The sequence below is a fragment of the Kogia breviceps genome, chromosome 9, assembly GCF_026419965.1.
Source record: "Kogia breviceps isolate mKogBre1 chromosome 9, mKogBre1 haplotype 1, whole genome shotgun sequence".
NCBI classification, from domain to species: Eukaryota; Metazoa; Chordata; class Mammalia; order Artiodactyla; family Physeteridae; genus Kogia; species Kogia breviceps.
The window spans coordinates 44,506,117-44,520,433 of NC_081318.1; the positions used below are offsets into that span (position 1 = coordinate 44,506,117).

At 38.3% G+C, this 14,317-nt stretch overlaps 1 protein-coding gene across 4 annotated transcripts in view; it reads right to left on the reverse strand.

Moving 5' to 3' along the window:
• AVL9 (AVL9 cell migration associated) overlaps window positions 1-14,317 on the reverse strand; it is a 97,500-nt gene that overhangs the window by 49,310 nt on the left and 33,873 nt on the right. For 3 of the 4 annotated variants that reach the window (XR_010842162.1, XM_067042368.1, XM_067042367.1), the window contains exons 9-11: window positions 13,479-13,505; window positions 13,166-13,235; window positions 5,721-6,259 (exon numbers count right to left, since the gene is read on the reverse strand). Coding sequence is in view for 3 of the 4 variants with exons in the window: in XM_067042368.1 (XP_066898469.1) it covers window positions 5,721-6,259; window positions 13,166-13,235; window positions 13,479-13,505 (636 nt within the window). In the remaining variant the exon portion in view is untranslated. The remainder of the gene's footprint in view (window positions 1-5,720; window positions 6,260-13,165; window positions 13,236-13,478; window positions 13,506-14,317) is intronic. The other variant, XM_067042369.1, reaches the window with a different exon arrangement.

The window sequence follows — 14,317 nt, forward strand, 5'->3', positions numbered from 1 at the left end:
CTCAGAACTGCCCATTTTTACGAAGACTGATTTAATTGCTCATAACATTGCATTTCATAATTGATTCTGTTAGAGAAAAAAAGTCTACCGTCAACAGTGGAATTCTTGGCTAAGTCAATAACAGCATGAAAACTAAGAATGTTTTTTTTAAAAAAATCGATCGTTCAAAGCTTTTTAAAAATATGAAAAAATTCCCTAAAATATTATACATACATATATTCTTTGACCCAGCATTTTACTTCTTGTAATTTATCCTACAGATACACCTGTTCATGTGTGAGATTTGTAAAAAGTTATTTATTGCAGCATTGCTTATCACTGCAAAAGACAGGAAACCTAACTATTCATGAACAGGGCAATGAATAAATGTTCTTCTATATGATGGAACACACTGCAGCGAGTGATGAAGTTCAGCTCCAAGAAATATTTTGCTAAAAAAAAAAAAAAAAAAAAAAAGATATAGATAAGTTGGTTGCCCCTGGAGAGAGCAACTGAATGAATATCAGGGGATGGAATGAGAGAGACTTTTTATTATAGATGCTTTGGAACCTTTTGAATATTGAACCATGTTAAAGTACTATATATTTATAAAGTTATTTTAAATAATAGATCAAAATAGCCTTAAAATTTTGCCATCATTACTTTTAACGATGGTCAATTTAGCCTAAATCTTTTAAAGGTCTTCAGTGTCTGGTGGCAGCAAGAGCCTGGGTACTTTCACATAGAGCAGCCTCTACACCCAAACTCACCATGGCTTTCCACTTTTCTAGGATGCTTTAACTTCCACATTTGGAACTGCAGTATATAAGGATTAAAAAAAAAAAAAGAAAATTGAAGAGATATTTGCACACCTATGTTCACAGCTGCACCACTCAAAATAGCCAAAATGTAGAAGCAACCCATATATCCATTGATGGATAAAAATGGACAAAGAAAATGTGGTATATACGTAAAATGGAATATTATTCAGCCTTGAGAAGGAAGGAAATCCTATCATATGCTACAACATGGATGAATCTTGATGACATTATGTTAACTGAAAGAGGACAGTCACAAAAAGATAAATGCTGTATTATGATTCCACTTATGTAAGGTATTTTAAAGTAGTCAAGTTCACGGAAACAATGATGGGTGCCAAGGGCTGGGGTGAGGGGAGAATGGGGAGTTGTGGTTTAAAGGTTATACAGTTTCAGTTTTGCAAGATGAGAAAGTTCTAGACATTTGCAACCATGAGAATACACTTAACACCACTGAACTGTGCACTTAAAAATGGTAGAGATGGGCTTCCCTGGTGGCACAGTGGTTGAGAATCTGCCTGCTAATGCAGGGAACACGGGTTCGAGTCCTGGTCTGGGAAGATCCCACATGCCACGGAGCAACTAGGCCTGTGAACCACAACTACTGAGCCTGAGCATCTGGAGCCTGTGCTCCCCAACAAGAGAGGCCACAATGGTGAGAGGCCCGTGCACCACAATGAAGAGTGGCCCCCGCTTGCCAAAACTAGAGAAAGCCCTCACACAGAAACGAAGACCCAACACAGCCAAAAATAAACAGGGATTCCCTGGTGGCACAGTGGTTGAGAGTCTGCCTGCCGATGCAGGGGACGCGGGTTTGTGCCCTGGTCCGGAAAGATCCCACATTCTGCGGAGCGGCTAAGCCTGTGAGCTGTGGCCACTGAGCCTGTGCAACTGGAGACTGTGCTCTGCAATGGGAGGGGCCACAACAGTGAGAGGCCCGTGGACCACAAAAAAATTAATTAATAAATTAATTAATTTTTAAAGATGGGGCTTCCCTCATGGCGCAGTGGTTAAGAATCCACCGGCCAATGCAGGGGACACAGTTCTAGCCCTGGTCTGGGAAGATCTCACATGCCGCAAAGCAACTAAGCCCGTGCACCACAACTACTAAAGCCTGAGCTCTAGAGCCTGTGAGCCATGACTACTGAGCCTACATGCCACAACTACTGAAGCCTGTGTCCCTAGAGCCCATGCCCCACAACAAGAGAAGCCACCGCAATGAGAAGCCCATGCACCGCAACGAAAAGTAGTCCCCACTCACTGCAACTAGAGAAAGCCTGCACACAGCAACAAAGACCAAAAGCAGCCAAAAATAAATAAAAAATAAAAATAAATTTTTTAAAAATGGTAAAGATAAATCTTATGTTTTTTTTTTAAACCACAATTAAAACTAAAAAACAAATAACATCAAAAAATACACCTCAGCTTGGTAAATCTGGCAAACCTGTTGTGAGCTGATCTGCTAGAGAGCAGAAAAAGCACAGTGCCTTCTCCATTGCGACTTGGGAAGGGCTACAATGCATCAGGACCAACTGCCATTTTCTCATCTCTCCTCTGTTCAGGGATGATAAGCATGTTCATAAACTGGAAGCCTCCATACTGCAGGGATGTCAGTTCTCTCCAAAATTTTATCTAGCTTTTAAAGGTAATCTCTCAAAATCTCAACCTGTGTGAGTGAGAACTTAAGTTGATCCTAAAATTAATGTGGAAATGCAAAGGGCTAAGAAACTCCTGAAGAACAATAGCAAGAGGGGAATCTCTGTCTGACTTGACATACATGGTAATTAACACAGTGCAGGACTGACACAGGGATAGACAGATACACCAATGAAACAACAAAAAACAGAGACAGACTCCCTTTCTCAACCATACACAAAAATTAATTCCAGGTAGATAAAACCCAAAATGTGAAAGTCAAAACCACAAAGCTTTAAGTTCCACAAATCAGTGACAACAAGGGAAACAACCCAAAAGCTTTGAACAATTACTACACAAAGGGGAATCCAAAGGGTTAAGAAGAACATGAAAAGATGCTCAACCTCAATAGTGACTACTGAAAAAAAATTACAAACTAAGAGCCAGAAGATACTATCACATTGGCTAAGTATTACGAAGTTTGACAATAACAAGTGTTGGTAAGAATGTGAAACAATGGGAACTCTTAACCACTGCTATGGGAATGGAAACTGTCACAACCATTTTAGAAAACAGTTTGGAATTATTCTAGTAAAGCTAACATACCCACTCCCTGTAATCCAGTATTCCCACTTCTAGGTACTGAATCCTAAAGAAATGCTTGCATGTATACAGCCAAGACTTCCGAATAAGAATTTCATAGAAGCATTATTTGTAGTAGCCAGAAATTGGAAACAATGTAGATGCCCAACCACAGAATTCGTAAGCTGCAGAATAGCCAAAAACAGAAAACTACAGGGGAATAATAATACACAACTTCATGCAAAATTAAGGACGAAACTAAAAACAATGTTGAGAGGAAAAAAAAAAGTATAGTGCCACTTAAATAAAACTAAAAAAACATGCATCCATTACTTTTTAGCTAGTCACAAGTTATTTGCAGGTTCCCTAAATTTGAATATGATACTCTGTAAGCAAGCAAACCAAATATAAACTCAGAAGCAATATATAAAGCAGTTTAATACATGTGGCAGAAAAAAATTTTGGTTTACAATTACATATACTTTTAATTCTTTCATATATTTGTTTTAGTAAAACAGTTACAAATTGTGGGCTAACCTGGTGGCACAGTGGTTAAAAATCCTCCTGCCAATTCAGGGGACACAGGTTTGAGCCCTGGTCCAGGAAGATCCCACATGCCGTGGAGCAACTAAGACCGTGTGCCACAACTACTGAGCCTGCACTCCAGAGCCTGTGAGCCACAACTACTGAGCCCACATGCCACAACTACTGAAGCCCACGCACCTGGAGCCCATGCTCCTCAACAAGAGAAGCCACTGCAATGAGAAGCCCACACACCACAACAAAGTAGCCCCCACTCGCCACAAATAGAGAAACGTCATGTGCGGCAACAAAGACCCAACACAGCCAAAAATAAATAAATAATATATATATATTTTTTAAGATGCTTTTTAACCTAGTTCTTCTGTACAAGTATTTTTAACATCTTCAAGAGAAAAAAAAAGCCTAAAGGCAATTCACTTTTAAGTATATTCCATATTTGAAAGCTACTGACATGAAAGAATCAGCGATTGTATTTGAAACTGTGATTAAACAAGTTAGATTTGAATCATTACACAGTAAAACATAAAGCCAAAAAAAAGTTTAATTACCATAATGATGGTAGTAAGCCCATCATATATTCAGTACTGGTATAATGGACACAAAAAGAATATTCTGCCAAACAGTTTATTAACAGCACACAGAACACATTAACATTGCTTTAATTCAGTAAGCTGGCCGACAAAAACAAAATCCCTCCCTCTTGATATCTCCACAGTGATAAAAATTAGAGCAGGTGGGTAAAGCAGCAAAGTATGGGCTCCAAAATGTATAGGCAGTCATGACACTCACATATGAATTCAGAAAACTGACAATTTGTGTCTACTGAGTATACTCAGTAGTTTGAGAGCCATGAGTTTTCTCCCCAGGCTCCAGAATCCCAGTTCTAAGAAAGTGTGCATTAGTTCAACCATGAAACCAATTAAGATAATTTCAGCATCCTCTAACAGGTCACAAAATGAACGAAGACAGCATTTTCTGTTAACTACTCAGCAACAATGAATTGGGGGGCAAGTACTTATTTGTAAAACTGAATAAACACAGAAAGAATTTATCATATAGTGGAAATACATGTTCAAGTCAATACTATCCATTTTCTTTTACTTCAGGCATAAAGGAAGGTACTTAGAGAAAACATAAAACATTGCTCTAGTTACTGGACAGATGTATCTGTCTTTCATGGCTTCAAGACCATGTCTGCAAGAATTTAGAACCTCGTACGAGCCTAGCACATAGGAAGGCAATACTTTTTGACTAAAAAAATGAAACGGTGGACTTCGCTGGTGGCACAGTGGTTAAGAATCCGCTTGCCTATACAGGGGACACTGGTTTGATCCCTGGTCCGAGAAGATTCCACATAGCATGGAGCAACTAAGCCTGTCTGCCACAACTACTGAAGGCCGTGCGCTTAGAGCCTGTGCTCCGCAGCAACAGAACCCACTGCAATGAGAAACCCATGCACCACAACGAAGAATAGCCCCTGCTCACTGCAACTAGAGAAAGCCTGCGCACATTAGTGAAAACCCAATGCAGCCATACATAAATAAATAAATTTTGGTGTTTTTTTTTTAAATGTGATTTTTTTCTTCTGCTCCATTTTGAAAAATAATTCATGAACAGCAATAAAATAAGGAGTTTCTCCTGAGTAGAATGAAAAATCAAAAAAACCCAAATGTTGCTTCCAGAATCCTAAAATGTTCCTGACATTAAGAAATGATAGGGCTTCCCTGGTGGCACAGTGGTTGAGAGTCCGCCTGCCGATGCAGGGGACGCGGGTTCGTGCCCTGGTCCGGGAGGATCCCACATGCCATGGAGCGGCTGGGCCCGTGAGCCATGGCCGCTGGGCCTGCGTGTCCGTGTAACGCAAAAAAAAAAAAAAAAAAAAAAAAAACAAAGATATCCTAGGACATAAGATACTGGCTCAAAGATTCAATTAGATTCACTATGTTGTGTTTAAGTTAAATCACAAATACATTTTGAATGTTTTTTCATAAAAAGATTTTAAAAGTTTTTAGGGTAAGTTAACAAAAACACTATATTATATCTATGAGGGGTACTTACAAATGAAAAATTTTCAGACTGAAAATGTGTTTAACAGTAAAAGTTAAATTCTAAAAGGATTTGATTATATCCTTAAGGGCCTTAATAAAGGATTTTAAACCTTACCTTTGTGAAGATGGCCAGGGGCATGCCATACTGGTCCTCTTCCAAACCAGAAATTAGCCCTGGTATCAGGACTACCTGGCCTGTGTTAGCTTGAGGTTGTACAGTAATCGGAGGACTGTCGGAGGGCAAAGAGTCCTTTGGAAATGAGTTTCTCTGTTCTGATCCCACCTGTTCTCTTTCTTTCAAGGAGGAGTCCTCTAAGACACTAGGATCCAAGGTCTCCCAGTCACTTTCTGAAGACTCTGGAGATGGGCGAGAAGGAGGTTTCAAATATTGATTGCTGTTATTGGGTTCCTGTCCTTCAGTGCTGTCATCATCTACCTGGAACAAAGGTTCTTCAGTCTTGATGACAGTATCTCTTCCATGGTTTCTCAACATGATTTTCTCAACAGTTCCCACATTGGTATTTGAAATGTCAGGAGCAGGCATAGAAACAAATTCATCTTCAGGGGGATTACTTTCTTGAAGCCCAGCATCTTCAGACATACTCTTTCGGGGTCTATATTGAGAACTATCACTGAGACCATGTTCAATCATGCCTAAAACATACAATATTGGTGAATAGTTTGGCTTATACTAAGGTAAAGGAAAAACAAGAATTGTATATTCTGCTTTAAATAGTGGAACTCCCTTGAAGTAAGTCAGAAAGAGACAAACAAATATCGCATATTAACGCATATATGTAGAATCTAGAAAAATGGTACAGATGAACCAGTTTGCAAGGCAGAAGTAGACAAACAGATGTAGACCACAAATGTATGGACACCAAGGGGGGAATGTGGGATGTGGGGGTGGTGGTGGGATGAACTGGAAGATTGGGATCGACATGTATACACTAATATGTACAAAGTAGATAACTAATAAGAACCGCTATGTTAAAAAAATAGTGGAACTCTCCTATAAAATTTTTAATAAGCTATACTTGCACAAATTTCAATGAGAAAAAAGAGAACAGAGAGCAGAAGCAAGAAGAACTACAATCCTGCAGCCTGTGGAACAAAAACTACATTCACAGAAAGATGGACAGGATGAAAAGGCAGAGGGCTATGTACCAGATGAAGGAAAAAAATAAAACCCCAGAAGAACAACTACATGAAGTGGAGATAGGCAACTTTCTATAAAAAGAATTCAGAATGATGATGATAGTGAAGATGATCCAAGACCTCAGAAAAAGAATGGAGGCAAAGATCGAGAAGATGCAAGAAATATTTAACAAAGATGTAGAAGAAGTAAGGAGCAAACAAACAGAGATGAACAATACAATAACTGAAATGAAAAATACCCTAGAAGGAATCAATAGCAGAAAAACTGACGCAGAAGAACAGATAAGTGACCTGGAAGACAGAATGGTGGAATTCACTGCTGTGGAACAGAAGAAAGAAAAAAGAATGAAAAGAAATAAAGACAGCCTAAGAGACCTCTGGGACAACATACAACTCAATAACATTTGCATAATAGGGGTCCCAGAAGGAGAAGAGAGAGAGAAAGGACCCGAAAAAATATTTGAAGAGATTACAGTCAAAAACTTTCCTAACATGGGAAGGGAAATAGCCACCCAAGTCCAGGAAGCGCAGAGAGTCCCTGGCAGGATAGACACAGGGAGAAACACACCAAGACACACTGTAATCAAGTCGACAAAAATTAAAGACAAAGAAAAATTATTAAAAGCAACAAGGGAAACACAACAAATAGCATACAAGGAAATTCGCATAAGATTAACAGCTGATTTCTCAGCAGAAACTCTACAAGCCAGAAGGGAGTGGCATGACATATTTAAAGCGTTGTAAGGGAAGAACCTACAACCAAGACTACTCTAACTGGCAAGGATCTCATTCAGATTCAATGGAGTAATCAAAAGCTTTACAGATAATCAAAAGCTAAGAGATTTCAACACCACCAAACCAGCTCTACAACAAAAGCTAAAGGAACTTCTCCAAGTAGGAAACACAAGAGAAAAAAAGGACTTACAGAAACAAACCCAAAATAATCAAGAAAATGGTCATAGGAACATAGATATTGATAATTACCTTAAATGTGAATGGATTAAATGCCCCAACCAAAAGACAAAGGCTTGCTAAATGGATACAAAAAACAAGACCCATATATATGATGTCTACAAGAGACCCACTTCAGACCTAGGGACACATACAGACTGAAAGTGAGGGGATGAAAAAAGATATTTCATGCAAATGGAAATCAAAAGTAAGCTGTAGTATCAATACTCATATTAGATAAAACAGACTTTAAAATAAAGAATGTTACAAGAGACAAGAAAGGACACTACATAATGATCAAGGGATCAATCCAAGAAGATATAACAATTATAAATATATATGCACCCAACCTAGGAGTACCTCAATACATAAAGCAACTGCTAACAGCTATAAAAGAGGAAATCGACAGTAACACAGTAATAGTGGGGGACTTTAACACCTCACTTACACCAATGGACAGATTAGTCAGACAGAAAATTAATTATTGTGTCTAAATGACACAATAGACCAGATAGATTTAATTGATATTTGTAGGACATTTCACCTGAAAATAGCAGATTACACTTTCTTCTCAAGTGCACACAGAATGTTCTCCAGCATAGATCACATCTTGGGTCACAAATAAAACCTCAGTAAATTTAAGAAAACTGAAATCATATCAAGCATCTTTTCTGACCACAACGCTATGACATTAGAAAACAATTACAGGGAAAAAACATAAAAAACAGAAACACATGGAGGCTAAACAATACGTTACTAAATAACCAAGAGATCACTGAAGAAATCAAAGAGGAAATCAAAAAATACCTAGAGACACATGACAATGAAAACACAATGATCCAAAACCCATGGAATGCAGCAAAAGCAGTTCTAAGAGGGAAATTTATAGAAATACAATCCTACCTCAAGAAACATCTCAAATAAACAATCTAACCTTACACCTAGAGGAACCAGAGAAAGAACAAAACCCAAAGTTAGAAGAAGGAAAGAAATCATAAAGATCAGATCAGAAATAAATGAAATAAAAACAAAGAAAACAATAGCAAAGATCAATAAATCTAAAAGCTGGTTCTTTGAGAAGATAAACAAAATTAATAAACCATTAGCCACAGTCATCAAGAAAGAGGGAGAGGACTCAAATGAATAAAATCAGAAATGAAAAAGGAGATGTTACAACAGACACCGCAGAAATACAAAGCATCCTAAGAGACTACTACAAGCAACTCTATGCCAATAAAATGGACAACCTGGAAGAAATGGACAAATTCTTAGAAAGGTATAACCTTCCAATACTGAACCGGGAAGAAATAGAAAATATGAACAGACCAATCACAAGTAATTGAAACTGTGATTAAAAATCTTCCAATAACACAAGGCCAAGATCAGATGGCTTCACAGGTGAATTCTAACAAACATTTAGAGAAGAGCTAACACCCATCCTTCTCAAAGTCTTCCAAAAAACTGCAGAGGAAGGAACACTCCCAAACTCATTCTACAAGGCCACCATCACCCTGATACTAAAACCAGACAAAGATACTACAAAAAAAGAAAATTACAGACCAATATCACTGATGAATATAGATGAAAAAATCCTCAACAAAATACTAGCAAACAGAACCCAACAACAATTTAAAAGGATGTTAACTGACCAATACCCCCATGATCAAGTGGGATTTATCCCAGGGATGCAAGGATTCTTCAACATATGCAAATCAATCAATGTGATACACCATATTAACGTATTGAAAAATAAAAAATATATGATCATCTCAATAGATGCAGAAAAAGCTTTTGACAAAATTCAACACCCATTTATGATAAAATCTCTCCAGAAAGTGGGCATAGAGGGAACCTACCTCAACATAATAAAGGCCATATACAACAAACCCACAGCAAACATCATTCTCAATGGTGAGAAACTGAAAGCATTTCCTCTAAGATCAGGAACAAGACAAGGATGTCCACTCTCACCACTATTATTCAACATAGTTTTGGAAGTCCTAGCCACAGCAATCAAAGAAAAAGAAATAAAAGGAATACAAATTAGAAAAGAAGAAGTAAAACTGTTACTGTTTGCAGATGACATGATACTATAAATAGAGAATCCTAAAGATGCCACCAGGAAACTCCTAGAGCTAATCAATGAATTTGGTAAAGTTGCAGGATACAAAATTAATGCACAGAAATCTATTGCATTCTTATACACTAATGATGAAAAATCTGAAAGAGAAATTATGGAAACACTCCCATTTACCATTGCAACAAAAAGAATAAAATACCTAGGAATAAACTTGCCTAAGGAGGCAAAAAACTTGTATGCAGAAAAGTATAAGACACTGATGAAAGAAATTAAAGATGATACAAACAGATGGAGAGATATACCACGTTCTTGGAATGGACGAATCAATAATGTGAAAATGACTATACTACCCAAAGCAATGTACAGATTCAATACAATCCCTATCAAATTACCAATGGCATTTTTTATGGAACTAGAACAAAAAAATCTAATATTTGTATGGAGACACAAAGGACCCCGAATAGCCACAGCAGTCTTGAGGGAAAAAAACGGAGCTGGAGGAATCAGACTCCCTGACTTCAGATTGTACTACAAAGCTACAGTAATCAAGACAATATGGTACTCGCACATAAACAGAAATATAGATCAATGGAACAAGATAGAAAGCCCAGAGACAAATCCACTCACCTACAGTCAACTAATCTATGACAAACAAGGTAAGGATATACAATGGAGAAAAGACAGTCTCTTCAATAAGTGGTGCGGGGAAAACTGGACAGCTACATGTAAAAGAATGAAATTAGAACACTCCCTAACACCATACACAAAAATAAACTCAAAATGGATTAGAGACCTAAATGTAAGACTAGACACTGTAAAACTCAGAGGAAAATATAGGAAGAACACTCTTTGACATAAATCACAGCAAGATCTTTTTTTGATCCACCTCCTAGAGTAACGGAAATTAAAACAAAAATAAACAAATAGGACCTAATGAAACTTAAAAGCTTTTGCACAGCAAAGGAAACCACAAACAAGATGAAAAGACAACCCTCCGAATGGGAGAAAATATTTGCAAACAAAAAGGATTAATCTCCAAAATATATAAATAGCTCATGCAGCTCAATATTAAAAATATGAACAACCCTATCCAAAAATGGGCAAAGACCTAAATAGACATTTCTCCAAAGAAGACATACAGATGGCCAAGAAGCACATGAAAAGGTGCTCAACATCACTAATTATTAGAGAAATGCAAATCAAAACTACAATGAGGTATCACCTCACACCAGTTAGCATGGGCATCATCAGAAAAACTACAAACAACAAATGCTGGAGAGGGTGTGGAGAAAAGGGAACCCTCTCGCACTGTTGGTGGGAATGTAAATTGATACAGCCATTATGGAGAACAGTATGAAGGTTCCTTAAAAAACTAAAAATAGAATTACCATATGACCCAGCAATCCCACTCCTGGCATATATACAGAGAAAACCATAATTCAAAAAGACACATGCACCCCAATGTTCACTGCAGCACTATTTACAATAGCCAGGTCATGGAAGCAACCTAAATGCCCATCGACAGACAAATGGATAAAGAAGATATGGTACATATAAACAATGGAATATTATTCAGCCATAAAAAGGAACGAAATTGGGTCATTTGTAGTGAAGTGGATGTATTTAGAGTCTGTCTTACAGAGTGAAGTAAGTCAAAGAGAACAACAAATATCGTATATTAACACATATATGTGGAACCTAGAAAAATGGTACAGATGAACTGGTTTGCAGGGCAGAAGTAGAGACACAGATGTAGAGAACAAACGTATGGACACCAAGGGGGGAAAGCAGCAGGGGGTGGGGTGGTGGTGGTGTGATGAATTGGGAGATTGGGATTGACATGTATACACTGATGTGTATATAACTGATGACTAATATATATAACTGATGACCTGCTGTATAAAAAAATAAATTTAAAAAACAAAAAAGAGAGAAAAGAAAATCTCAGACAAGAGAAACCTAAGGTCAAAGTGAAAATGTCAGGGAACTAGATCCCACATGCCACAGCTAATAGATTCCCTCATGTTGCTTTCCTGGTGGCACAGTGGTTAAGAATCTGCCTGCCAACGCAGGGGACACGGGAGCTCTGGTCCATGAAGATCCCACATGCCATGGCACAACTAAGCCCGTGTGCCACAACTACTGAGCCTGCGCTCTAGAGTGAGCCACAGCTACTGAAGCCTGTGTACCTAGAGACTGTGCTCTGCAACAAGAGAAGCCACTGCAATGAGAAGCCTGTGCACCACAACGAAGAGTAGTCCCCGCTCGCCGCAACTACAGAAAGCCCATGCGCAGCAACGAAGACCCAACATAGCCAGAAATAAAATAACTTAAAAAAAAATAAATTTATTAAAAAAAAAAAGATTACCCCACGTCTCAACTAAAAGATCCTGCATGCTGCAACGAAGATCCAACATGCTGCAACTAAGACCCAGTGCAGCTGAATAAATAAATAAATTTTTTTAAAAAAATAAATAAATAAACTTCTGGAGAAAAAAATAGAATGGTAACTCTAACCACTTTTTCCTTGAAATTTTTATCATTCAAAGGTCCAGGGACTTCCCTGGTGGAGCAGTGCTTAAGAATCCGCCTGCCAATGCAGTGGACATGGGGTTGAGCTCTGGTCAAGGAAGATCCCACATGCTGTGGAGCAACTAAGCCCATGTGTCACAACTACTGAGCCTGCACTCTAGAGCCTCCGAGCCACAACTACTGAGCCCATGTGCCACAACTACGAAGCCCATGTGCCTAGAGCCCATGGTCCGCAATAAGAGAAGCCACTGGAATGAGAAGCCCACGCACCACAACAAAGAGTAAGCCCTGCTCACCACAACTAGAGAAAGCCCGTGGGTAGCAATGAAGACCCAATGCAGCCAAAAATAAATAGGTATATATACTAATATGTATAAAATAGATAACTAATAAGAACCTGCTGTATAAAAAAATAAAATAAAATTCAAAAAAATAAAAATAAATTAGTATTAAAAAAGTCCAGGACAGGGCTTCCTTGGTGATACAGTGGTTAAGAATCTGCCTGCTAATGCAGGGGACACAGTTTCAGGCGCTGGTCCAGAAAGATCCCCCATGCCGCGGAGCAACTAAGCCCGGCGCCACAACTACTGAGCCCATGTGCCACAACTAGTGAAGCTCGCGCACCTAGATCCGTGCTCTGCAACAAGAGAAGCCACCGCAATGATAAGCCCATGCACTGCAACGAAGAGTAGCCCCCACTCACTGCAACTAAGGAAAGCTCACACGCAGCAACAAAAAAAGACCCAATGCAGCCAATAATAAACAAATAAACTAATTTTTTTTAAAAAAGGTCCAGGACAAATTTTTAAAAGGAAGAGTAGAAACTGCTACGCTCTTACCTGGAAAAAGGGATAACACCGTCATCAGGGCACCCACCAATTTATTCACTGGAGAAATATAAAAGAGAACCTGAAATGGAGTCAATCAAAATTAAATCAGAAAATCCATGAGTCCACAATGATACTTTAAAACAAGAAGAAAGAAAAGAAGGGAGAGGGGAAAACTCTTCTTTACAGAAGTATAACAGCTAATACATACAGAATTTATGTAGAATCAGAAAATCACGAATCATCTATCATGGTTCAGGTAAAAATTACCAATGGATGCTAAAACTATTGTGAAAGGTTGTTGGGCAACAGGATATCCACATACCTTCAAATTTATCAACCCACAGTTTACCTATTAATTGCAAAGAGAAAAAACAAGTACCAAATTTGAAGAAACCTGGCAACCACCACATGAATCAGATCATCACATTTCACATTGCCAATAATAATACAAACAGTTATGAGGCTCCTGATGTGATGCCCCGAGAAGGACACACCACCACCACCTGTATTCTTGCCAAAAAAGTTTAATCTGAAACTAGTGACAACAATCAGACAAATCTAATATTGTAATGCAACTAATCTGGATTCCTAAAAAAAAAAAAAAAAATTAAAAGGCCAATGTCATAAAAACAAAGAGAAACAAAAAAAGAGCGAGATGGTGGCACTGTCTGATATTAAAGAAAGCTAACAATGCTATAAATGATCCTTGGTCTCCAAATTAAGAAAAGCAACCAGCTTATAGGACATTATTATAACACCTGGGGAAATCTGAAAATGGACTGTACATTAGATAGCATTTATTATATCAATGTTAAATTTCTTGAATGTGAAAATGATATTTTGTCTATGTAGGTATGTACCCTTATTCTTAAGAAATATATCCAGGGCCTGTTAGGAATCGGGCTGCACAGCAGGAGGTGAGCGACCAGCGAGTGAGCAAAGCTTCATGTGCTGCTCGCTCCCCATCGCCCACATTACTGCCTGAACCATCCCCCCTGCCCCACCTCCAATCCATGGAAATACCGTCTTCCATGAAACTGGTCCCTGGTGCCAAAAAGGTTGGGGACTACTGTCCTAAAGTATTTAGGGATGAAGTACCATGGTGTCTACTAATTAGTTTAAAATTATTATGATTCAGGGAGAAAAATGAACACATATAAA